The 27435-nt window shown below is 44.2% G+C and overlaps 1 protein-coding gene across 5 annotated transcripts; it reads right to left on the bottom strand.

Annotated features, from left to right (window-relative positions):
* Positions 1-821: 821 nt before the first annotated feature.
* Positions 822-27397, bottom strand: LCMT2 (leucine carboxyl methyltransferase 2). 5 transcript variants are annotated; one of them, XR_014942299.1, is made up of 14 exons: positions 27353-27397; positions 27044-27168; positions 26052-26133; positions 25586-25766; positions 22333-22492; positions 20604-20793; positions 20078-20185; positions 18168-18258; positions 16095-16352; positions 15689-15919; positions 13448-13545; positions 3139-3429; positions 2755-2890; positions 822-1160 (listed from the first exon to the last, which is right to left on the bottom strand). XR_014942299.1 is itself a non-coding variant. In XM_015852532.3 (14 exons), exons 1-14 carry the CDS (start codon positions 27377-27379, stop codon positions 999-1001), a joined length of 2037 nt encoding a protein of 678 aa, XP_015708018.2. In that variant the 5' UTR covers positions 27380-27397; the 3' UTR covers positions 822-998. The 5 variants fall into 5 exon arrangements, 4 of the variants coding, with proteins under 4 accessions (XP_015708018.2, XP_085392850.1, XP_015708019.2 ...); XM_015852532.3 differs by having other exon boundaries at positions 3139-3326; XM_085536724.1 differs by having other exon boundaries at positions 3139-3326; positions 20604-20726.
* Between the last annotated feature and the right edge of the window lie 38 nt (positions 27398-27435).

Here is a 27435-nt window from a genome sequence, read left to right as displayed (position 1 = left end):
GGATAAAGGAAAAAAAAAAGGAAGGGGTTTGCCATGACTCGGCCAGCACTGGCCATGTGCTCCGTGGGAAGGGCAGAGTGAGCAGATTTAACAAAGAGAAAACACAATGGCAACGATCTGAGGAGGAAAAGGAATTGACCAAATGTAACCTAATCAAACAAAATGAGAGAGAAAAGAATACCCGAAGTAGGAGTTGAACCACGGCGGTGCGAGGGCAGCACGTGATTTGCTCCACAGAGTTGCTGGGGTCCGGTCCGACCCCGCTTCCTCCTCGTGCCAAGTCCTCCAGGGATGCTGCCCCTCCCCTCCAGGAACCCAAAATGCCCACAGTGGTGGTAACACGGAACCAGGACATGAACTCTGTTCCACGTGATGTTCTGATGTGGAATAGCGACAACAAATCACAAAACCACACCACCTTTACATAGAAGGGCTAAAATTGGAAGGGTCCTCTGTTGATCATCACCTACGTGGCTGGAAGTAAAATATCCCCGATTCCAGAGCTGCCACCAAATTTTCTCCTAGAAGCAATACATACACGTGGGGCAGAGCATGTTAAGTTACATACAGAGTTAAGATTTAGTAAGAAATTGTAAGGTTGTGGTCAACAGATGCAGATACCAGACAAGCCCTGACCAACTCTACAACTTTTATAACCTTCATTTTCCACTAACTTTACTCTGTTCCTCCCCGGTTCCCCTTTTCTTGGTGCACAGGTTTGCAGGCTTTACTGCGTCCCACACTGACCCAGATTATCAGAGGGCTACAAAGCCAGTTCTGGAAAATACTGTCTGCAACAACACAAAAAAGGACTAATAAAAAAAAAGAGAGAGAGAGAGCTTTACTTCTTAATCCCTTCTCCTTATCCCACCTTTATAAATGCATACAAAAACTGTTGTAAGTAACATTTTGTTGTTCTTGGACTTGCAGGTAAACAAATGTCACACCATGATGCACAGCACTAAAGTTCTGTCCTGTTTGGTCCCAGTTGTGGCTGGTCAGGATAGAATGCTGCTGAGGTTCAACGAGATAGGATTTGGATTCAAGTGTGTCCCAAAGGAGAAGCAGTTCCCACCACCACCAATAAGCAACAACTCCTTCTCCTCTTGCAGAAAAACACTGCTGTGATTATGTAGCATTAAAGGCCACTCCAAATGTTCCTGAAAAAGAAGAGGAATTTAAAGTCCTTGAGATGAAACTGAAGCTTGCATAGTTGAAGGACACCAGCCAGTCCCATTATGGAGAAGTACACAAAGGCCAAGATGACGAACCAGACACCGAGGAAAAGGATGCCTGGACAAAGTGCTCAAGACACAGTGCTGTAGAAGTATTTCATACAGCTACTCTCAGTGGAAAATTAAGAACAGCCATAATGCGTCCATTGGGAACCAGATGGTCAATCAACAGCACCCACAAAGGTGGACAAAAAGAGAGAAACATAACAGCAAGGAGACCACGATGCACTCCTCTAGGATACCCCATTCACTGAACAACTTGCAGCTTAGTGACTGAGAATGAGAAAATGTCTTTGCATTCTTTAGGCCCTTAGAATTCCTGGACAAGAAAACCACCAGGAGTAGTCAGCATGGATTCACCAAGAGGAATTCATGCTTGACCAAACCTGATGGCTTTCTACAACGGTAGAAACTGCAACAGTAGATTAAGGGGAGACCAGGAGATATTGTTTACCTGGACTTAGCAAGGCCTTCAACAATGTCCCCACAAGATCTACGTACACAAACTGCATGGGCTAGAGGAGCAGATAGCAAGGTGGGCTAGAAAATGGCCACATGGCCAAGCCCAGGAAGTATCCATAGCTTAAAGCCCACCTGGAGGAGTCAGACCTGGGACCGTCCACTCTGACATCTCCATTACTTATCTGGATGATGGACGGCATATTCTGCAGGTGACACAAAGCTGGGAGGAGTGGCAGATACACTGCTGTCATGCTGGCACCCAGAGAGACCTCCCAGAATTAAGGAGAAATGCAAAGTCCTGAGCAGACCCAGGTACCAGTACGTGTTGGGAGCACGCATCTGGAAAGCAGTATCCAGTTGTGCAGAAGAGGACCTGGGAGTCCTGGTGGGCACCAAAACAATAATACTAGCAGTAATACTAACTGCACGGGAAGTCACCGACATTTCCAGTCTTTCGAAACTGGAGACCAATCCACACTGGGTTACTATATACCTAACTAGGACAATACACTAGCACAGTACTAGCAGGTACTGCAGCTGAGTTCAAGGGAAAAAAAAATCATAAAGGCAGCTACCAACCAATCTGCATCTACTCACTTAACTTCTTTAAAGCTGTATTATTTTAGGTAAAACTTCGTTACTCTACTCACTGCTATCAAACATGAGTAGCTTATTTTATCTGAAGGATACTAAGTCCCTTCTGACTTCTGCTGTAGAGAATAAGAAAACACTAAGCTACATTTAAGCATGCTTTATGCTTTGTATTTTCAGGAAAATGTTGAAAAGTCAGCCAGGTGTACACAGACTGCATATATATTTATATTTTTTAATATATTTATATGTAATAGTCACAAATTCCAGTTTCAGCTGTACATGTGGATCCTACCCTTGCTATCTCAGGAAATTTGTTACCTCATGCGAACAGGGAAATATTCATTCCACTCCTAAATTTGACTCCTCTGCATTCTCTATTTTCCCATTTCTGGGAAAGACCCTGAAGCTACCATCTTCTTTCACACAATACTGCTCATCCTGAAAGAAAAATTCCAGTACTCACCGCATTAATTGTGTAGTCCAAGCACAGACCAGTCATTAAGTCAATGACAGTGATGCCTGGCACATCCAGTGAGTGAAACCACACTCCACCAACAAGCATAAGTTTTTCATCATGCACATGTGCAGTATGTGAATACCTGTGAGTTTAAAATTAAATTGTATTCCATTAATCACAGAATCACCAAGGCTGGAAAAGACCCACAGGATCCCCCAGCCCAGCCATCCAACCATCACCAATAGTTCTCTCTAAACCACATCCCTCAATACAACGTCCAAACGTTCCTTGCACACCTCCAGGATCGGTGGCTCCCCAAGGAGCCCCCATCAGTAAGGAGAGAGAGCTAGAGATAAGCCAAGAATTCATTACTAAATGCCTTCTGCTTACCTTGGGATGAGAGGAGGATGTGTCTCTATAGTCTGCCACTGAAAGCCGTGTTCAGTCTCCCTCAGAAGGAAAATTGAATTTAAGGGTTGCTCAGCTGCTCCCAAACCTCCAGCAATCAGCACTCCTCCTTTCCAACTACAGGCACTGTGAGAGTGGCGGCCTTCTGGTACTGGACCCTCAACAGGAATCTGTGACAACATAAGTCCACGCCTGAAGTTTGCCTCTATTCTATCGCACTTCCTCTCGTTATGATATAACATCCCTTCCCTTCCTGTCAGAGGATAGGAACAGCTGGAGAGGAGAACAGACTGAATAAGCATGATAGGGAGCAATCAAAAAGCCTTCAACTCACACACATGTTTGATTCCTCTAAGAATGGCTACACAGAAGTGTTTCCATCTACGGTATTTTCAGTATTTCTCTGTCTCTAAGAATATTTAATGTTGCTCAGTCTTTACAGGGTTTTAGTTCTGCACATTATTATCAGAGGTAATATTTTCCTTCATGCATGCTCCTCTCTGCTCAAGACACACACGTTGAGAACCACAAGTTTATAGACACATAGGTCACAAAGCTGGTGATCAGTGATTCAGAGCATGAAGAAAGAGAAAATACTGAGCTGCAGGACAAATGGACAGAAAGAAAACCCTTAGGGCAAGCACTGCAAAAAGAGAATCATAGAAACTGGGGAAAAAACTTCAGGGACCGCATCGTCCATCCTTCTCTCCTAAGGCAAATGTAATTATACCTATCAGCATCTGGCAAGAGTCACCTAGCAGTTTGTAGTGCAGACTTCCAGAAGCATTTCTTGCAGCACTTTACTGTCTTCACAATTAAAAGCTTTTCTCAGTGTCTAGTTAAAGCTGTCCCTTCTACAGACTCTCCAAAATAAATACAGAGAATAATTTGCCCTCTGCTGCTCTACTTTACATATTTGAAAATTATTACTACCTTGAATCTTCTACCAACTCAGTAGCTCAAAGTTCTTCAATCTTCCCTGTAAATTCTGTGCCCTGTTCATTCTTGTTGCATACCTCTATAGAGCTGTATTACATCCCACACCCATTTATTTTCTTCATGAATCAGCTTTGGGCCATATGCACGGGTCCTGCTGAGGTTAAATGCACTGAACAGTACAGAAGGGCCTGTTCACATCCTACAGATAACATTCCTGGCTTTACATCTGAACACACAGTTTAGGTCTTCCACAACAGCATCACATTACTTACACATTTAGCTAGTGATTTCTTGTTATACATCAATCTCTCACCCTGTAATTGTTTGAGCGGAACGCTCTCCGAGACCAGCTATGTGCCCTCCAGGGTGAGTTGAATGTATTTAACCAACTACCAGGGGCACATGTAGTCCAATTTGGCCAGCCATTGGGGGCACATGTAGTCCAATCTGACCAGCCACCGGGGGCACAGGTAGTCCAATTGGACCAACCATCTGGGACACCAGATACAATGTTGGTTGCCCCTGTAAGAGGGCGAAAGACAAAACAAGTTTCAACTCAGTTAGAGAAAATGCAGAAGGAGTTAGAAGAGCGGAGGGAGTTAGGAGAGCAGGACTCAGGAGACTCAGGGGAGCAGGGGGAGTCAGAAGACCAGAAGAAGTTGGAGGAGCAGAGGATGTTAGAGGGGTATAAGAAGATGATAGAGGAGCAGAAGATGATAGAGGAGCAGAAGAAGTTAGAGGAGCAGAGAAAGTTAGGGGAGAGGAAAAAGAAGGAGGGTTACCTGGAGGAAATAACACAAGCATCAGGGTCAGGGTCAGAGTCAGAAGAGGAGCCAAAAGCTACTTTTTCTTTACGAGAATTTCTCAAGTCCAAACTTGTAGATGGGGCAGCCTCATCAACACAGTTGCCACCATCAACACCTGGGACTCTTGATAGAGCAAAAGGTGAGCAAAGTATTACGACCATTATTGATCGATCTTTTAAACTGAGTGAAATTCGAGATCTAAGAAAGGATTACACACGTCAGCCAAAAGAAAATATGGTCACTTGGTTACTTCGCTGCTGGGACAATGGTGCCAACAGTGCATGGCTCGATGGCAGTGAAGCTCGCCAACTGGGTAGCATTTCCAGGGACCCACGTGTGGACAGAGGTATTGGCACATGCCAAAATCGGTCCTACACCCTCTGGAAGCGGATGTTGATAGCGGTAAGAGATAGATTCCCCTTTAAAAGGGACTTGGAGCCTGAGAGAAAGAAATGGACTGATATTGAGAAAGGTATCCAATTTTTGAGAGAAAATGCTCTAGTGGAAATGCTATACAGCCGCGAGTTCAATCGTAATGATCCAGACCAATTACATGATCCCGAAGCAGTCCGCGTTCCACGACAGATGTGGCGTGACTTTACAAAAGCAGCTCCAGAAAAGCATGCCAGTGCACTTGCATTAGTATATGGCAAAGGGGACAGGAAACCCTTTGTGAATGAACTAATTGGCAGACTTCAGGAACTTGAATTATTTATAAGCGCCACAGAAGTTAATCTGTATACTTCAGCCATTGTCAAAATTGTGGAAAGGTTAAACGAAGTGGAGGGAACACAAAATGATATTATTGACAAATTGGCTAATGTGCCTGATGTAGATGAATCCACGGTGGTACAAGATGATGGAAACCAGGATTTCCACAATCGCCTATTGAGGAAGCTAAACAACATGAGTTCCTCTCCACCTGTATCATCGAAAATCTCAACCATTAAAAAGAGACGTCCTCGTATTCAAGCAAATGACGATGATAAGTCACCTCGAATCAACAATGAGACTACACGTCTTGCCTTGTTGCTTTTCCTCTGTAGTCATGGGGAGGACATGAAGAAGTGGTGTAATTCATCCACTTTTGCACTTCAGGCACGAGTGAAAGAATTACAAGGTGAAACAACTACCAAGGTGAACTCTTCCAAGAAGGGGAGAGTTCCAGTTGCTGCAAGTCAACGAGGTAAACAATAGAGGGGCCCTGCCCCCAGCCAGGGGGGGGAAAGGGACAACAGAGTATACTGGACTGTGTGGATTAAGTGGCCTGGCACATCTCAACCACAGAAATATAAAGCCTTGGTGGACACTGGTGCACAATGCACCCTAATGCCCTCAAGTCACCAAGGGACACAACCAATATATATCCATGGAGTGACTGGGGGTTCCCAAGAATTGACTATGTTGGAGGCCGAAATAAGCCTCACTGGTAAAAACTGGCAAAGGCACCCTATTGTGACTGGTCCAGAGGCTCCATGTATACTGGGAATCGATTACCTTAGGATGGGATATTTCAAGGATCCCAAGGGGTATCGATGGGCCTTTGGGATAGCTGCTGTAAACACAAATGGTGTTAAGCAGCTGTCAACTTTACCTGGTCTGTCAGATGATCCTTCTGCTGTGGGGTTGCTCCAGGTAAAAGACCAAGAGGTACCAATTGCCACCAAAGTGGTTCACAGACGGCAGTACCGCACCAATAGGGACTCATTGCTCCCCATTCAAAAGCTAATTCGCCAATTAGAAAATCAGGGAGTGATTAGCAAAACGCACTCGCCTTTTAACAGCCCCATATGGCCAGTGCGTAAAACCAGTGGGGAATGGAGGCTGACGGTAGATTACCGTGGCCTGAATGAAGTCACACCTCCATTAAGTGCTGCTGTACCAGACATGCTAGAACTCCAGTATGAATTGGAGTCAAAAGAAGCTAGGTGGTATGCCACCATTGATATTGCTAATGCCTTCTTTTCCATCCCATTGGCTGCAAAATGTAGGCCACAGTTTGCTTTTACCTGGAGAGGTATTCAGTATACCTGGAACCGTTTACCCCAGGGGTGGAAGCACAGCCCAACAATTTGCCATGGATTGATCCAAGCTGTTTTGGAACAGGGTAATGCTCCTGAGCACTTGCAGTATATTGATGACATTGTGGTGTGGGGCCATACAGCAGCAGAGGTTTCCAAGAAAGGGAAACAGATAATCCAAATTCTTTTGAAAGCTGGTTTTACCATTAAGCGCAGCAAGGTGAAGGGGCCTGCCCAGGAAATCCAGTTCTTAGGCATAAAATGGCAAGATGGACGTCGTCACATCCCGGCAGATGTGATTGACAAAATCACTGCTATGTCTCCGCCCACAAATAAAACAGAGACCCAATCTTTTCTGGGAGTAGTGGGCTTTTGGAGAATGCATGTCCCAAACTACAGCCACATAGTGAGCCCTCTCTATCAGGTAACACGGAAGAAGAATAATTTCTCATGGGGTCCTGAGCAGCAGCAGGCTTTTGAGCAGATAAAACAAGAAATAGCCCGTGCCGTGGCCTTGGGGCCAGTACGGACGGGACAGGATGTGAAGAACATCCTCTACACTGCTGCTGGAGAGAAAGGTCCCACCTGGAGTTTGTGGCAAAGAGCCTCAGGAGAGACCCGAGGCCGACCCCTAGGATTTTGGAGTCGAGCATATAAAGGGTCTGAGGAGCGCTACACTCCGACTGAGAAGGAGATCTTAGCCATGTATGAGGGGGTTCGGGCTGCTTCTGAAGTAGTTGGGACAGAGGTTCAGCTTCTTCTAGCACCTCGCTTGCCAGTAATAAACTGGATGTTTAAAGGACAGGTTCCCTCCACCCATCATGCTACTGATGCCACTTGGAGTAAGTGGATTTCATTAATTACTCAACGAGCTCGAATGGGAAAACTCAGCCGTCCTGGAATTCTAGAAGTGATCATGGACTGGCCTGAGAGTAAAAAAATTGAAATACCACCTACAGAAGAGGTATCACGTGCTAAAGAGGCACCACCATACAATGAGCTACCAGAAAACGAAAAGAAATTTGCCCTATTCACAGATGGATCATGTCGTATTGTAGGGAAGCATCGCAGATGGAAAGCTGCTGTATGGAGCCCCACACGACAAGTTGCAGAGGCCACTGAAGGTAAAGGAGAATCAAGTCAATTTGCAGAGGTAAAGGCTGTTCAGCTGGCTTTAGATGTGGCTGAACGGGAGAGGTGGCCAATGCTTCATCTTTATACTGATTCATGGATGGTGGCAAATGCCTTATGGGGGTGGTTGCAACAGTGGGAGGATGATAATTGGCAACGAAAGGGTAAACCTGTTTGGGCTGCTGAACTGTGGAAAGACATTGCTGCCCGAATAAGGAACATTGTTGTAAAGGTGCGGCATGTAGATGCTCATGTGCCTAAAAGTAAGGCTACTGAAGAACATAAAAATAACCATCAGGTTGATCGAGCTGCCAAAATTGAGGTGGCTCAAATAGACTTGGACTGGCAGAACAAAGGTGAATTATTCCTAGCTCGGTGGGCCCATGAGACTTCAGGTCATCAAGGAAGGGATGCAACATATAAGTGGGCCAGAGACCGAGGGGTGGACTTAACTATGGACGCTATTGCTCAAATTATTCATGATTGTGAAACATGCGCCATAATTAAACAAGCCAAGAGGATGAAACCTCTTTGGGGGGAAGGGCGATGGCAAAAGTATAAATATGGAGAGGCATGGCAGGTTGATTATATCACCTTGCCACGATCTCGCAATGGTAAGCGGTATGTACTCACCATGGTGGAGGCAACCACTGGGTGGCTCGAAACATACGCAGTACCCCATGCTACCGCCCGAAACACCATATTAGGGTTGGAAAAGCAAATCCTGTGGCGGCATGGCACTCCAGAAAGAATTGAATCAGATAATGGGACCCATTTTAAAAATTCCCTTGTAACCACTTGGGCTAAAAATCATGGCATTGAGTGGATTTACCATATTCCCTATCATGCACCAGCTTCTGGTAAGATTGAACGATTCAATGGGTTGTTGAAAACTATGTTGAAAGCAATGGGTGGTGGAACGTATAAAAACTGGGAGAACCATTTAGCAGAAGCCACCTGGTTGGTCAACACTCGAGGATCTAGTAATCGTAATGGTCCTAACCAATCCAGCTCCCTACGTACCGTGGAGGGAGATAAGGTTCCTGTAGTACACATAAAGAGTGTGTTGGGAAAAACAGTTTGGGTCCTTCCAGCATCTGGAAAGGGCAAACCTCTCCGGGGTACTGTCTTTGCCCAGGGACCTGGGTGCACATGGTGGGTGATGGACAAAAATGGGAATGTTCAATGTGTACCACAAGGGAATTTGATGTTGGGGGAGTGCAGCCAATGATTTTCCTGTAAATATATAGGTAGAGTCTCAGAAAATATTTCAATTAGGTGCAAGATAGTTCAGTTAGGTACAGGACTTAAGATAGAGTGGATTAATGTTAAGGAAACACTTCTTCCTATATACCTTAATTGGGCATTTTGTAAGCAAGTTTTTCCATCTGGACTCTATATCGTGCACTGGCCATGCATGTGTAGAGCACACATGGAAAGAAGTATAAGTCAAAAGGAGATCTGCTGTGGTGGCTGGGAAAAGATGAGTGCACCTTGATGTGGGGGACGCCCTACTAGCACTGCCTTTTCCCTCTACCGCTGATACGTTTTCCTTTTTTTTCTGGCAGTTTTGCCATTTTCTCAAAATTAATAAACAGTAGGTTAGGTTATAGAGTTTTGTTCTCAACTTAGGGATTTGTATGGAATAAATATAAATTGTTGAGAAAAATAAGGTTGCTGATTATTCACAATTATACATATGAGTGTGTATGTATGTATAAACATAATGTAATGATGTAGAATAAGGGGTGGAATGTCATGGTTTAATAATTTTGTAATTTTTGCTATCAGTATTCCACATCATAACATCATATTAAGCATGAATAATTTTACTGAATCTGCAACTTACAGAAGAAGACTACATCTCCCAGGGAACAACACGATAGGTCACGGGACCTGGACTCTATATTAACTCTGTCGCAGAACAGACTGACGTCTTTCGAGTTCTGGCGTTCAGGGGAGTGTGTGGGAGCCTTCAGCCGTTCGCCTAGATTTACAGTAGGCCTCTCGGTTACGGGACTCATTCTCTCTCCTATTTTGCTTGATTCGTTAGCTCAATTTTCAATTATATTGTATTATATTGTGTTATCCTGTATTTCGATATAGTATTTAGTAAATAAGTGTGCCTCCTTAGATCGTTGCCGCTGTTTTCTTTTCCTAATTAACTTTTTTTTCCTTTCGGCCTAGGGCCCCTCCGGGGCCTACGGCCCCCTGTCACGGACGCAGGTGGATTTTTAGTTCAAACCGTGACAGCTACTCACTGTTTTTAAACCCAGCTCATCTTTGAAGATCTAGATGAAACACATTAGTTTAATACTGTAAACCAAAAGTCTCCTGTCACTAATCCATAACCCATTAAAAAACTCCAGGCATGGCTTCACAGAGGGCAAGTATGGACCTTGCAAATTATAAGAGGAAAGAAATCAGGAATATTAGGACTCAGGATACTCAGAGTGAGGGGGCCCACACAACTACACAAAACTTATTAAGGAATTTTTAAGGCAAAGGGGATTGCTGAAAACCAAAGATGAAGAATAGACAGGAAGAAGATTAAAAGGGGGTTAATCACATATAAACAGTCACTGTTCAGTGCAATTGCCTTACTGAGCCCTAAGCCTAATCACCACAGTGTATCTTACCTTTGATTAAATACTTCCTTAACTATCTTTGCCAAAATACACGATACATGTTAATAGGAATGACATTGGGACTGTGTGTCTGCAAATACAGAGACGCGCATTAAGAAATGTGAGGCCAGCAGAGTCACTACTATGGTGGAGGACTGCAGGTTCTCTGATGGCAATGACTGGAACAAGCAACAGTTTCTGCATAAGTAGTTGAAAATACCACAGAACTAGAGAGCAATTCCATGGCTTCCAAAGGCTTTGTATCCAGAGTGCCAGCTATTACTGGTCTATTGCAGAGAGCAGCAGCAGTCTGGTCCGATAGTGTGAGCATCATCCAGCAAGTGGAACGAGTAAGGTTTCTAGCTTCCATCGCTGGGACAAGACCATTGGTAACAGAAGCTGTGCAGGTCCTACATGCAACTACTTGGGCAACTTAGGCAACTGAAGCAAACCAGAGTCCCAGCATCAGCTGCTAGAGTAGAACTATGGATCACAGGGCTCTTGTGCCCAGGTGCCAGTTGCTGGAAAAGGGACCATTGTATTTCCTTGAACCTCGTGTGCGTGGGATGTGCATCCCTCATTTGCTAGAAAACTTGGAGCTAGTCCAGTCAGCTGGTCTAACCAGCTTCCTACCTCCAGCACTTGGTGCAGGGTCTTAGACAGACATAGGTATTAGACATGCACTGGTATTCACAGGATTCACAGGTGCCCATGAAACAAGTGCACGCATATCTGTTTGCTAGCAAATTTCAGGCCAGACTAGCTGGAAAGCAGGAGACTCAGAGCAGGCAAGAGGACTCAGGATCTGGTCAGGGGTACCACTGTACACAGGGAATATCCTGATACATAAGACAAATACAAATCTGAATGTGCCTGTCAGTCTACAGAGTGAGGGCATATATGCATTGATTAGTGAACTTTAATTCTTATCAGACAAAGATGAGGAAGATAAGTGTGCTATCTACATTTTATGTGAGTCCCATTTTTATGGGTGTTGCTGAATGCACTATCTTATCGGCAGCAGTTGGTGCAGATGACCATACCAGTGTATTCTATATGTGCTCATGTTCATGTGCATGTCTCTGGAATGTACGCTCACCTCCATCACTGGTTCAGTCTGCAAACAGGAAAAGAAACTGCCATGTCTGTTGGCCTGGGACATACGCATCCTGGGACCTGAGGCACTCAGGACAGGGCTCCTTCCATGGGAGGAGGAATTCTCAGGTCCCAGCGCTGCTGGAGGTGGTCCCTACTTTTAATAACTATTAACAGAAATTCTTCCATGCAGTCTGGAGTTCGTGATATATTTCCGTTTGCAAGACAGTATGACTAAAGACAATCAACTTTCTCTACATCTTTTTGGTATTTGGCTGCTCACAACAATAACTTTTAGGCATATTACTTCCATGCACTTCAGGGATACCCAGAACAATCAGGATATGATAAATGATAAAAACCATGAAGGCATGTCTAATATATCAGCTGGTTGTGCTGCCAGAGACCACAACAGGCTGGAAAAACAGGAAGAGTTGAAGCTCATCAAGCTCAACAATGGGACATAAGAAGTGCTGAACATGAGGATAAACAATTCCAGGCATCAGAGTCAGGTTGGAAAAAGACTTCTAAGATCATTAAGTCTAACAAATGGAGGGCTGTGGCTAGTTCTGCATTCTTCAGTATAACTGTCATGGTTTTGTAATTTTGTAATTTTGCTATCAGTATTCCACATCATAACATCATGTAAAGCATGGATACTTCCATTGAATGTGCAGTCCACAGAAGAAGACTACATATCCCAGAGAACAACAGGAGTAACAATAAGTCACGGGACCAGGACTCTATATAATCTCGTTCCCAGGCTGGAGTGCCCTCCTTCTTCTCTCGAACTTCTCGGAGAGTGGGAAGCATTCCAGCCGTGTCGCCTAGAGTTCACAGTAGGCCTCTCGGTTTTCGGAGACTCTCTCTCTCTCTGTTTCGTTCGATTTGTTAGCCTTAATTATATTATATTTTGTTATCTTGTATTTCGATATCATATTTAGTAAAATAAGTTTTTCCTCCTTAGATTGTCGCTGTTTTATCCCACTCCCCTTTTCCCCCTCCTTTCCGGGCCCCGGGGTGGGGGGGCCGTGGGGTGGCTTCCCCTGTCACGGGCATAGGTAAATCTAAGTAACCCGTGACAATAACAAAACCAGGGAACTGATGCAGTGAGTCCAGTAAAGTACCGCAAAGATAATTATGGGACAGAAACCTCACAAAGAGAATACTCAGGGCAAAATCTTATCAATATGCATAAATGTCTAATGGGAGAAATGAAGGAGCATGAAGAAAAAACATTCTCAGATGTATCCAAGACAGAGCATGAGAAAATGGCCACAAACTGAAAATACTTAGAAAAACCACTTACACATTAAAAAAAGGCTCACATTCTATTATGAGGGTGGTCAGCCATTGGAACAGGCTGCCCGAAGAGGTTGCAGAGTCTCCATCCTTAGATGCAATCATAACCCAAGTGGACAATGAGCTGAGCAATCTGTTCCAGTGGCTTTAAGGACATTGGAGTAGATGACCTCCAGATGCCCTCCCTTACAACATTTCTCTGAAGACTGTAACCCAGTAAATAGCAAAGCGTTTAGAAGTTAGCTCAACACTAAACAGCGTGGAGTTAACAGCACTGCTGGTGCCATCTGCCTAAATGTACTGCTGTGGTTCAGCTGAGCTTCCAATATAGTAGCAATTTCTATTCCCCAGGGTCTCCCTAAGTTCTTACCATAGCGCAGGAAATTTCTGGAATGTGCAGGAAATACCAATCCCCAAGCACTTGCTGCATAGCAGAGCGGCCTCCATACACAAACAGGTACTTCTCTCCTACAGAAAAACACAACCAGGTGGAAAGGTTAGAATTTGGTACATCACAAAAGCAAAAAATGTCTACCTGCATGTACAGAAAGCTGATCAAAGATACACAGCTTTATAAGAAAGTGCCCTGCAACTCGATGAACATTTCATATTTTGAAACTTTAGCAATAAATGCAATAAACTGTTTCATAGATAGAAACATTAGTCTTGTAAAACAAAAACAAACAAGCAGATGACACAAGGCACATGCATTAGAAGACTGAAAATACTTTCACTTAGATAACGTATTCATTAGGCTTGTGATCATTCAGAAGACTTCCATCATCCACTTATTTATCATGCACTAACTAACTGTTCAAAGCCTGAATGTTATTCACAGACCATAGTCGCAAAAGCAAAAATGCATGTTTTTTTTTAAATATACTTAATGGAATTAAGAAATAGCAATTTGGGCAATTGAAAGATGATACCTATAGAACTAATAAAACTAGAAAACTCTTAAGAACACAAATCATAGCAACACAGTGACGCAGATTTAATCAAATCAATAATAGAGGTAAAGCTTCATAGAACTAGGTGGTGTATTTATCCACACAAAACGAGAAATAAAGGATAACTTAAATGAGTAGGAGTTAACCTGAAGAGGTCTCAAAAAGGAGGTATAAAAGGTAGAAGAGTACTCTTGGTAGACGTCAAGGATGTGAGCCACATCCTCATAATGGACTGTGCAAGTAACACAATGTTGATATTTCTGCAGAGCACAATCATGACAAAAAATGATGAAGTACAGTCTAACAAATATTTTTTTAAAAGATAGTTTATTATTCATAAGATGTTATTCCTCCATTTAGCACTTACTTTTTTTATATATATAAAACTTAGTCTGGAAAGCTGAACTCTAAATTACATTATGGTCTCAAATGAACACTGTCTCAGAAACTCAAAGTATTCTACAGACCAAACTAATGACTGCTTTGTAATTCCTGTCGTATTCCCCTGCAGTAACTCCTAGTGAAGAATTAAACAGCTTAAGGACAGCTTTCACCTCCTGAATTTCACTGTCAAGTCTCACCAGTGACTTGCTAATAACTCAAAAGTTTTTGCACCCTGCAGCGATTATCTTTAACTAGGTAAGCCTGCAGTGTGTTATTGCCAATCTTTATTCTAGACCTCACAACTGATGAATAGTTTGCTAATAACTGCTACTTGAAGTACAGCTTGTTTTACGAGGTACTTCTGGAAAAAGCCAGGTATCCTGCTGCATAATGCTCTAAAACAAGATTATCCTTTGGAAAGGAAGTTCTAAACCTTCCTTCCGGTGAGATTAAGCATGAAACACGCTAGTCATAAATGAGCTCAAAGAATTACTCTTCCAGAACAGATTACATCCCTAGGTTCCAATTCTACGTACCAGTGGAGATAATGTGGCATATAAGAAATTATTATACTTCAATAAGTAAGAGTTTCAAGAAGGGTGCTGTTTGTTTTCTCCTTTAGAAAGTACTCACTAGGTGATAGTAACAGCAAGTAGAGCAACAGATCTGATCACCTCATTCTACACCCCATTTCCAGTAGTTGCCACAAGGGGGTATTTAAGTTATTTTGATGCTTTGTCTTTTAATTTTTAAGCCCTGAATACATTTTTTCTTCTGTGAATTTACCCACTCTGCTTCTTAAGTTCAGGTTAACTTTCAGTATAGACGATACTGCAACAAGCAGCTTCAGAGAATAACTGCAATACTTTATGAGAAAGATTTTTAGTTTTACTTAAATCTGCCTAACAATTCCACCTGGTGCTTCTGTCTTCCCGGTTCTTTGTTTGTTTGTTTTTTCCTTCAGGCCATCCTGTTTAAATGGTTTCTATCATCACAGTCTGCCCTCTCAACTCTCCTCCATTTAGAAGAATCCAAGTCTAGTTACACCACTTCTTATGCAGGAGCCTCTCTCTTTATTAGGGACAAACAGCATGGCATGCAAAGCAAGCCAACAGCCGGAACAGCATAATGGCAGGAACTGGAGGTGCATGCTTTCCTGTGTTCTCCCTATGGCAAGAACACATGAAGAACTGGCCACAGGACCAACCTGTACAGAAATTTCAGAATGTATCTCCACATACCATCCAGACATTTCCACTCTTTCCAACCTTTTTTACCTTTGAGTATTACTTCAGTTGTACTGTGCCTCCAACGCAAAGCAGCTGTTTCAACAGCGGGCTGAAGACTTACAGGCTCCACAGTAACATCACATGGGTCTGAGTCATTACAGATGTTGGGAAACTTTAGCCACAGCATGCCCAAAGCTGCATTTGATGGGGATGTTCGTCCTCCTATCACCAGGGCTAGGCTGTCTGAGAGGCATGACACAGTATGGTACAATCGCTCATCTGTAGAGACAGAACATACCACAGTTTGCACTGTTCCTATGACATTCAGAACCTTCACATCTCTTTGACTGCCAGCTGAATTGCACCGTGACATCACTTACTACTAGACATTTCGCTGCTACCACAAACACACCTCCCTTACTGCTGCCATCAGAACCCCACTTGAAACACCTACCCCATCTGTGATCAGAATTTTCCTTTTTCACACATCTGGTTTTCCAGGAGCCTGCATACTTCATAAGAACATGGAAATTTCTCATACGACAGTGATGTCCATTCTCTTCCCCAAAGCCTCCAGTGGTCAGAATCACACTGGGTTTTGTAAGAGCAGAGTGGTGACCATAACGTCTCAAGCCAAGAACTTCAGACTGAACTGCACATGCCAAGGCATTGATAGTCCCAGCCAACCTGGTAGGGCCATGATGATGAGGAACTGCAAGATGAGGACCAAAGAAATGCAGATTTCAAACAAACCAGAACCAACACACTTTTTAGCTTTAAAAACAAAATAAAATATTGCCAAGTAAGTTAATGCAGCCAACTGACAATCCAACATGCCCTAGAAACCAACCTGAATCACTTTAAACTACCCCACACCAGCTTTCAGCTTCTGCTTACCACTCCTTCAACTCCTAAAGGAAGCAAGCAGCAAAATGCAGGTATTTGTTGGGCTGCTACAGCTGCCAAGTCTTTTTTTATCATGGAAACACAGCCTTGGACTTAGCCATTCCCCAGCTGTACCACTTTTCTCCCATAAAGCAAACAAACAAACAAACCATGTACACAAAACACACAAAAAAAAAACACCTACCAAAAACACTTCAGAAACAGAAATGCTGCATCACAAATTTCCACCCTCAGGGGATGAGAAAAAGAATAAATGTCATGACATGCTCAGGGATATGATTTAGTGTAGGGTTTTTAGAGTTAGGGTTCTGGTTAGGCTGCAGTTGGACTTGATGATCTTCAAGGTCTTTTCCAACCTGGGTAATTCTATGATTCTATGCTCCGGAGTTCTCTGCTGGACTGCCTCGATAATGCAGTAAGTAAAATATAATAATCAACCCCAAAAGAACAAAATGGCCCAGAGAGACACATATAGAGACAAGTGGGAATAAACTGAAGAGAGTTCGAAGGATCCCAAAAATAGGAAGAGGACTAAGGTAGCCTGGCATTGCAACCATCCGTAAACAGAAGGAAAAGCTGTGAGGACTGGAAATTTCAATAAACTAACAGAATGAAATTGCTCTGAACCATCAGCCAGGACATGGTTCTGGCTTCACCTGGCAATAAGCCGTCCTTAGTGAACGAGATGGAAAAAAATAACTGGATGCTACCATGTGGACAGGCTGCAGAGCTGGGCTGAAGCCAGTGGGATGAGGTTCAACAAGCCACGTCCTGCACTTCGACTACAACAACTCTGGGTGATGCTACAGGCCTGGGGCGGAGTGCTTGGAAGACTGTGTAGAAGAAAGGGACCTGGGGGTATTGACTGATGCTCGGCTGAACATGAGCCGACAGTGTGCCCCAGTGGCCAAGAAGACCAAGGTCATCCTGGCCTGTATAAGAAATAGAGTGGCCAGCAGGAGCAGAAAGGTGATCATCCCTCTGTACTCAGCTCTGGTAAGGCCACAGCTCGAGTACTGTGTCCAGTTTTGGACCCCTCACTGCAAGAAAGATATTGAGGCCCTCGAACACATTCAAAGAAGGGCTACAAAGCTGATGAGGGGTCTGGAGCACAGGGCTTATGAGGAGAGGCTGAAGGAGCTGGGATTGTTCAGCCTGGAGAAGAGATGGCTCAGGGGAGACCTTATTGCCCTCTATAACTTCCTAAAGGGAGATTGCAGTGAGCTGGGGGTCGGCCTCTTCTCTCGTTTCATTAGTGACAGGACTAGAGGGAATGGTTTCAAGCTGTGGCAGGGGAGGTTTAGGCTGGACATTAGGAAATACTAGTTCTCAGAAAGGGTGGCCAGGCACTGGAATGAACTGCCCAGGGAGGGGGTGGAGTCACCAACCCTGGGGGTGTTCAAGGAATGACTGGATGTTGTGTTGAGGGACGTGGTTTAGTGGGAGCTATTGGTAATAGGTGAACGGTTGGACTGGATGATCTTTTAGGTCTTTTCCAACCTTGGTGATTCTATGATTCTATGATCTCACGTGCTCCTTCTGGAGCTTTACTGTCTCCTAAAATCTATCAGAAGAGCCTGTGTAAGAAAAAAGAGTAGTACAAAATCTAGTCAGTGCGTACCTGTAATGTTGGATAATAACGGAGTCCAGGAGGGTTCCATGCCCTTTGATGCAGTCAAGACAAAGTAATGAGAACACTTCAGATGCAATTCCTGTAGGAAGCCAAAAGAAAGAAACAAAAACAAGCATGTGCTCTAAAAATCTCAGACTAGAAGGTAATAATGAATGGCCAAAGCAAACAAGTCATAAATTAAACTTGCTTAACAGTATTTCCATCAATGGCCAAAATCAGAAGCCCAAAATTGAATCTGAGGAAGAACAAATCTATGCAGTAATACCTTCTCCTCTTATAACCCTCAAAAATATACAGCCCAGGGATTTTCTGCTTTATCAAATAACTCTTAGTTCTTGAATGAGGAAACCACCATCTAGGTGCTCTTTAAACTCACATAAACTTCCTTCATCCATAATATTCTGTAGCAACAAGTTCCATAGCCTTATTGCAAGTTGCATAATGAACGATCTTTTTTGGAACCAGCTTCCCTTTATGTTTGTCAGGTGTGACCATAAAAAGGACTGAAGGTTGTATACCAAAGGGACTAAGATTTCTCAAGGGTCACGAAATATAAATAACCCCAAAGAAATCATAAATGCTAAAAGATACAGCCTGGCCTCTGCTATTCGATGACACCTAAATATGATTTCCATTCTCACTGTGGGATCACTAAGGCAAAAAGCACAACCTGTGTCCTGTACAAGAAGTCAGTAGCAATACTGCAGTTCACCTTGGCTTTTGTGGACATTAAGGAACTGAGCAGGTTCACTACCAGGGGACAGAATACATTCACCCAAGTGTATGGCAAGGGGGCATAAACAAGAATTTTAAAGTGCAAAGAAATAACATCAACATCATGAGCCCAAATTTCATCTTAGGTAAAGAAGAAACTTTTGAAAAATGGTAAATAAAATGAATATAAATACTGAAAATGTAAGAGTTCACTATTTGTCTCTAGGAAAATCATTCTAAAAATTAGTCACCCTCAGCACAGTACACACATATTTGTGTTTCTAATCTAATTCCATTAAGCTTGCTTCCAACATGACCTAGATCTTACCCTGTCTTTATCTGAAAGGACAATTATTGAGCTCTCTGCTACCAGTTATGTTACTTCTGTGCAGATTTTCCAACATGGATTTGTCACCTTCCTCTGCAACGAAACAATATAAAGTCTGATTTCTCACTTTAAGAGAAATTTCCTTCCTCTACAATAATTGCTGTAAACTTTGCTAGACGACTATGCAAATCTGCCAGAATTTCAGTTAACAATTTTATTCACGATGCATGGTGGCAAAGTGAACACAACCACATTAAGCTGTTTTCATGCCACAGGCATTAAACCTCCAGAATTATAAACAGGGAACCACAAGGTAGAATGAGAAATGTCCAGCAATTACTTTACACAATACTTTTCTCAAAGTTACTTGTCGTCCCTGTTTTACCTACTTTCCTACATTTCTGACAGTTGCAAGTTTGCCAGCAGTTAACATAAAAAAAAGCACAGAATACAGTCATAGCTAAAACTCAGTAATTATTATAGGAACGGCCACATAAAAAAACAGAACAAAATATCTGTTGAATATAGCTAGTAAACCATATTCACCATTGACAAAACACTACCAGCCCTTGGAAATGCAAGAACAGCTTATACTCCCTCCAGAAACGCTCCCAGACATTTGCAGGCCAGGTCACACCAGGCATACTCTGTGCCTATTTAAGTAATCCTCAACAGATTTTTTCATTGAAAGAACTGCAACTTGAGCACTTGCTAATTTTCAGTGTCAGCAATATCCTTTATAATAGCAGCCACTTCGCAATGCTAAGACTGTCTCCTTTAGACATCTCTCACTGAGGAAGGAACAAGAATCTCTCCTAACACAGAAGAGTCTTCTTTCAGTGTTGAAAAGGATTACCTCATACTCATCAAAAGGCTCCAGAGCCTGCACTCTTCGTTGCTCATCTTCTGGAATACAACAGGTGAAAAACTCATTCATGTCCATGACACTGCACTCAGTCCAGCCCTAAAATACAAATCCCTCACAATTATCACCTCTGGAAGAAAGGACTCACTTCCCACAAGAAAATGAAGACGCTAAATGAAGCACCTGCATAAGTCTTTAAAGCTGCCTATCTGGAAATGTAGCAGCAGCTCAAATTCTGATTAGATGTCCTGCCTAAAAATTTCTAAAGAATATCTAACATCTAAAGCCTAAGAGGAACCCATACATTGCCTTAATCCCATACCAGAAAACAGACTGCTTGTTGGCCAGGGACCTTCAAATGATATCAGTCACATTACCAGAGCAGGCAGCAGCTCTGCTTTGGCCCTTTTTGCTTCAACCCAGCTGGCCCAGTTGATGACTTCTCGAATTATTTAAAGCTACACCTTTTTCCAGGTGATTCAGGCCTCCCGCGGGTCATAGGGCTGCAGGTACTTACTTTTTCCAAAAAACGCTTCTGCTGTGCTTCACAGTCAGGGTACTGAGACAAGGAACGAAGTGCAGAGTTCAGCTGAATAAAATGCTGCTGCATGACACGCCCGAAGGGGTCCTCTGGGTGCATCTGCTCATAGAGCAGAAAGCATGCATGAGAGAAATGCTCTGCTGCCCATTGAATCAAGGCATCTGACCTGTCAGGCAGATGACACAAGAATAATTAAATAACTCTGGGACCACCCACTATAGGACAGATGCAACATGAAGTATGCTATTAAAGGATCCTGGCACATAACATACAAAAAAACACCTGTACTGGGGATCTATGAAAGCCTCCTCCATCCATAGAGAGAGGCTGGGATAAGAAGACCCCAGAATTTTAAAAAAAAAAACAAAAAAAAAAACCAAACACACCCCAGTATTCATAGTATTTAAGGTTCTTCTTCTTTTTTTCTTTTTTTTTTTACCACCCTTTTAGATTCACAGAATAGATGAGATTAGAGAAACCTCTGCATGCCATCCGGTCCAATCTCTTACACCAGCAGAACCATCTAGAGCTGCCTACCCAGGATCGTGGCCAAACAGAATAACAGAACAGCTGGGTTGCACAGGAAGGTGTGGAAAAATAGGAGAAACATGCTCCATTTCACTTCATTACACTCTATGACCCAGTTCTTTGCAACTCACAGAGTTCACGACCTGGAGGCAGTTTCTTCTGTTCAGGAACCCTCTAAGAATTTCTCTTCTGTGAACTAATCCAGACAGCCCTTGAGCCAATGCTAATTCTGAGCATCCATAGCATCCTATGGGAAAGAGTTCCCCGGGTCCGTGGGCCCTCATGTGAAGTATCACCTTATTTCTTTCAATCTTGGCATCAGTTTGCCACATTTCATTCTTCTCTTATATTGGGAGAAGCAGCCTATGAACCAAATCAGATTTGCAGAGCTGAACAAGCTCTGCACAGAGAACTCATCAATTCATTGTCTTCTTTCACATTCCTCTCATCTCTCTCCTTCTCAGAACAGAGACTAAATTGTTCCTTGCATTGAAGGTGATACGAACTCAACCTGCAGCCCTCTTCTGAATTTCCTCCTGCTTCCCTGTAATCTTAGGGAGGAAGATTTAAAAGGAAAGAAACAGAATATCATAGAATCATGGAATCACAGCATGGCCTGGGTTGCAAAGGCCGACAGCGCTCACCCAGTTCCAACCCCCTGCTGTGTGCAGGGTCACCAACCAGCAGCCCAGGCTGCCCAGAGCCACATCCAGCCTGGCCTTGAATGCCTGCAGGGATGGGGCATCCACAGCCTCCTTGGGCAACCTGTTCCAGTGCATCACCACCCTCTGGGGGAAAAACTTCCTCCTCAGATCCAACCTAAACCTCCCCAGTCTCAGTTTAAAACCATTCCCCCTTGTCCCATCACTGCCCACCCTCGTAAACAGCTTTTGAAGATCTCCAAGGAGTGAAATTTCACAGCTGTGACTGCTCCATCACTCATACAGTAGTGTTTTCAGATGTTCAGATAGAAGTTCCTGTGTTCCAACTGTGCACTCTGCCTCTTGTTTTGATGTTGTGGGAATCAACTACACAATCACACTTATATAAGGAGCTGTTTGGAACTTCCACAGAATTAATGAGGCTCTAATTTCAAGACAGCAAGTCTCCCATGACTTACAAAGAAGTCTCTCCTTCTCATTTTACAACCCAGCTAACAAAGGATAGTTCAACTGACCTGCTGTTTTCCATGTAGGTGAGCACCACCTCTGCTATGAAAAGGGTGGGGACTTCATTGTCCAGTCCTGCTTCATCTAGAGCTATCCTCAGCTTTGGCAGCTCTGACAAATCCACTCCCAATAATCTATAATCCTTTCCAGAAAAGGCAGTGGTGGCTCCTGTAGGACAAAAACAACACTAACTCACTACAGTGGCTATGCAGTACTGAGACCAAAAGGGAAAACCAGGAAAGTCAGCACCACCAGCAATCATTCCCAAGACCAAGCCCAACTCAATTTTTCTGTGAAATAAACAAGAAAATCCCATAACTAAATGAACCATAATAGGGTAGCACCCAGAAACATCGGTAAAAGACCCAATAAACTCAGAAACAAAATTCCATTATTCCCAGTACAAGTTTCAACTACTGATTTCCAACAGTTGTATTTACTATACGAACAAAACTTCATCACGTTTACTTTAACAACATTTTTATATCACTGCTCTCATTTACAGACATTTCAATTCAAGCTAAGAAAATACCATTGTTCTGACAAAATAGTTTCTCTCACAACTACAAAATTATTGTCAAGTTCGTTTGTGGGTTTGTGAGTGGCAGATTTGTGTATTTTGTGTTCTTTAACAAAAAAAAAATAAAAATATTTCATTTCTGTAAAAAGGCCCTGGACTCTGAATCGGGGCATGAGAACTCTCTGCATACACTGGAACTAGTCTTACAGAGCACTGTTCTCAGAAATAGGTCCCAGCTTATGATTTGGAAGCGTTATAAAGGCTTACTTCCTATGACTATCATCAATTATAAGCTGGTTCACTCTTTTCTGCCAAAATCAGACTGTAAATAATTAGGTAGTGAAGTAACTCTATATGTTAGCTGCTCCACTACCTCTATGCCCATGAAATCCAACAACTATACCTGTCCTGAGAGTTGTTAATCTACACACTTCTCAAAGGCATCCATCACCAAAACTCTAAATGGCCTCCATCAGAAGCACATCCCAGTGTTTCCTGTTATTTTCTTCTAACACCTAAATTGCCTATCTCATCACTTCTTCTGGACATGTATAACAGGACATTCCTATCTCCTCTGACACCTATCTTTTACTTCAAATACTTGGAAGGTTATTGATATGGACAGAATTATTTTCCACAGGATTCTTTAGATATATAAAATGTGGATAGACTCAACAGGAAACCAAACCAACTTATGGAAGAGCTAGTCACTAAGCCACATTCAGTTGCTTGCTGGAGGCTACAACTTGTGTTCTGCCTAACTCTGTAGCTGCTCTCCACCTGTATTTAAACTAACAGTCTGACTGGCGGCATTCCCCAGGGGTTGGTGCTGAGTCCAGTCTCATTCAACATCTTCATCAGCACTTTGATGGGGTGGGGGGGAAGGTCGGGGGGGCAGTGTCCACCCTCAGTCAGTGCACCAATGACACAAAGCTGGGAGCAGTGGCTGGCACACCGGAAAGCTGTGCTGCCTTTCAGCAAGACGTGGACAGGTTGGAGAGCTGGGCCAACAAGAAACCAATGAGGTTTAGCAAGAGCAAGTGTAGAGTCTTCCAGCTGGGAAGGAATAACTGCGAGTATCAGTGGAGGCTGGGTTGTGAGCTGCTGGAGAGGAGCTCTGCAGAGTAGGGCCTGGGTGTCCCGGCGGGTGACAGGTTGGCCATGAGGCAGCAGTGTGCCATGGCAGCCAAGAGAACCAATGGAATTCTGGGGTGCTTTAAAAGGAGCGTGGCCAGCAGGGGAAGGGAGGTGATCCTCACCCTCTACTCTGGCCTGATCACCTGGAGTACTGTATCCAGTTCTGGGTTCCCCAGTCCAAAACACAGGGATCTCCTGGAGAGCATCCAGTGGAGGGACAAGGATGATAAAGGGCCTGGAGCATCTTCCCTATGAGGAAAGTCAGAGTGACCTGTGTCTGTTCAGCCTTGAGAAAGATGACTCAGAGAAGGGATCTGATCAATGTTTATAAGTATCTTAAGTGCGAGAGACAAAGGGACACGGTCAGTCTCTTTTCAGTGGTCTATGGGGACAAGATGATAGGAAATGGCCATAAACTGGAGCACGGGAAGTCCTGCACCAAAATGCAAAGGAACTTCTTCATAGTGCAGATGATGAAGCACTGGATCAGGCTGCCCAGGGAGGTTGTGGCTTCTCCTTCTCTGGAGATATTCCAGACCCGCCTGGACCCCCACCTGTGCAGCCCACTGCAGGGAGCCTGTTTTGCAGGGGAGGTTAGATTCAATGATCTCTAGCGGTCCCTTCCAACTCCTACAATTCTGTGATTCCAATCAAAATGTAGTGGCTTGAATTTGTCCCTATTGCATTTCATCCCACGTTTTACATAATGCTCCTGTACTTTGCCAAAACCCTAATTCCATCTATCACACTGTAACTATCTCTGTTTCCTACTGCATTATGACATTTCCATCTTCCACAGCCTATTAACTAGAACATAAATGTAAACCTTGACAGAGATCAGATGCAGGAGAAACATCTACCATACCTTACATCCCTCCACTTTGCAAATGAACTGCCTCTTAGTACTTAGTTGGCCAAACCAGCCCTTCAGTATTGTTTATATTCTACAGCAGTTTCACAAGGCTCATTTTTAACTCATCTTGGAGTTTTAAAAGAAGTCAAATAACACAATAAATAATGTTTCATTACAGTCAAGATGCCTAAGAATAATAGCTTCTCCCCTACCCACGAAGACCATAAACCACAGAATCATTTAGGTGGAAAGGTGCCTTCAAAGGTCACCTGTAACAGGTTGCTCTAGGCTCTGTACAGTCAGGCTCTACTGTCTCCAAAAAGAGTCTGGCTCTGTATTTATACTGGGTAGTTACAGACTGCAGTAAGACTATCCCCCACCGCTCATCCTTAAGGTTGAGGAAAGCCAGTTCTCTCAGCTTTAACACCTACATTATGTGCTTCAGTCTTTTCTCATTCACCTGACCCATGAAGTGCATGCTGCAGTTTGCCCATTATCTTTGTGCTGATAAGTCCAAATCTAGACACAATACTTAAAAAGCTGCCACAAGAACAAACTGAGCTTTGTTTGATATAATCTGCTCCTCAAAAGCTTTCTGGCAGTCACGTCTCTTGTTGTCTCCCAATGCTTACAAATGGTTCCAAACTTTTTTCAGAAAATAAACATGTACTTCATGGACAAATTCCTAGTTCCTCTCATATGACTCGGTCTTCAAAGGCTGAAGCCAGAACATATCCCACAAATACCATACCTAATCCTTCTGATCCAGTGTCTTCCACCAGTGCTGACAACTCTTCCGTCCTTTTGATCAGAGCAGCTTTTTGGCAGGCCACATCTGGGAAATCCACCTCATATACCACAGTGTGATGTAGAAGATCCATGTCTTTCAAACGGAAGTATAAGGAGTCAAAGCCAGCACCTAAAGACAGGATCTACAGAGAAATTGGCAGAAAACAAGTTATTCTCTAGCAGCACCCTGAGCATCCACCTGTGAAGAACATTCAAGTACGCAATCCACAGAGCAACAAACGCAGGTAATGGCTCAAAAGAAGCTGACAAACTTGTGCAAGTATCATCCTCTCCCAGATATTTCTGTCAGAAGGACAAACACAGAACCAGCACTGCCAATGAGATTCCCTGCACTGTTCTGGGAGAAGACCACCAGAGATGCACTAACAAGCTGGTATTGCCAAGGTGCCAAAAAACGTTTCACATACCTGTGTCCTAGGATGACTTTGAGTCTTCAGCAGGAAATCTTGAACACAGTGATCCACAGCACGGGCACGGACATAATAACCTCTGTAGAATGAAATTCAATTGGAGTTGTTGTACAGTAACCCTATTTCTCCAACAGTGACACTGTCTATTCCAAAAACAAACAAAACCTTTCTCTCTCAGCTTCCACTCAATAATCACATTTATACACCTGCATGTGGAGATGTCTGAGGATTTTGTCATACCTAGACCCTGTATTTAGTGTCTTACCACCAAGACTACAGATAACTGAGAGAAAACGTATAAATACCCTGACTGTACCAGCCTCCAAACATCAATATTCAATGGATGACAAAGGATGAGTCCAGACAGTCAGACTGCTTCCCTGCAAAGCAGGTGGGCCAACATCTCAGCCTGGGCGAATCTAATGAAGTTCAGTGCAGCAAAGTGCAAGGTTTTGCACGTGGGCCGGAGGAATTCCAGGCATTTATACAGGCTGGAAGGAGCAGTCCTTGAGAGCAGCCCTGCAGAGAAGGACCTGAGGGTCCTGGTGGATGAAAACAGAACATGAGCCAGCAATGTGCTCCTGCAGCTCGGAAAGCAAATGGGATCCTGGGCTCCATCAGCAGAGAGGGGGGCAGCAGGGACAGGGAGGGGATTGTCCTTCTCTGCTCTGCCCTCGTGAGTCCCCATCTGCAGTGCTGTGTCCAGGTCTGGGGCCCCCAGTATAAGAAAGACATGGAGCTGTTGGAGAGGGTGCAGAGGAGGCCACAAAGATGCTCAGAGGGCTGCAGCACCTCCCATACAAAGACAGGCTGAGGGAGCTGGGCTTGTTCACCTGGAGAAGAGAAGGCTGCGGGGTGACCTCATTGCAGCCTGCCAGGACCTGAAAGGAGCCTACAGACAGGAGGGGAGTCAGCTCTGACACGGCGCAGACCCGCCCCCCCCGGCACAGCACACGCTGCGCTCCGCCCCGACCCCCCGCGCTGCTCACCGGTGGATGAGCGCAGTTCGCCGCCGCGGCCGCCCCACGAGGAGCCGCACGAACCGGTCCCGCACGTAGCCCCGCTCCGCCGCCGAGCACTTGCTGACGGCGCTGCTGCTGCCCGTGTCCCGAACCTGCCGGGACATGAACCGCGTGGCGCTGCCGAACCGACCGGGCGCCGCGCCCCGGGGCCGTGAGGCACCACCAGGGCCCGAGGGAAGCGCAGCTCACACCGGCCCGGCCGAGCGTCCTTCCCGGCCCGGCCTGTCCCCGCGATCCCGTCCCTTCCACCCCCCGCTGCAGCCGGCGCTCACTCACGGCCGCTCCCCGCCGCCCCGGTCCCATGCCGCCCCGCCGTCGCACACAGACACGTCGTTCCCCGCCGTGACGCGTTGCTGTGG

This window comes from Coturnix japonica, chromosome 1, assembly GCF_054131305.1.
Source record: "Coturnix japonica strain WE chromosome 1, WE-NBRP24, whole genome shotgun sequence".
NCBI lineage: Eukaryota > Metazoa > Chordata > Aves > Galliformes > Phasianidae > Coturnix > Coturnix japonica.
Note: the sequence above shows the minus strand (reverse complement) of the source record. Positions and strands in the feature narration are given on the sequence as shown.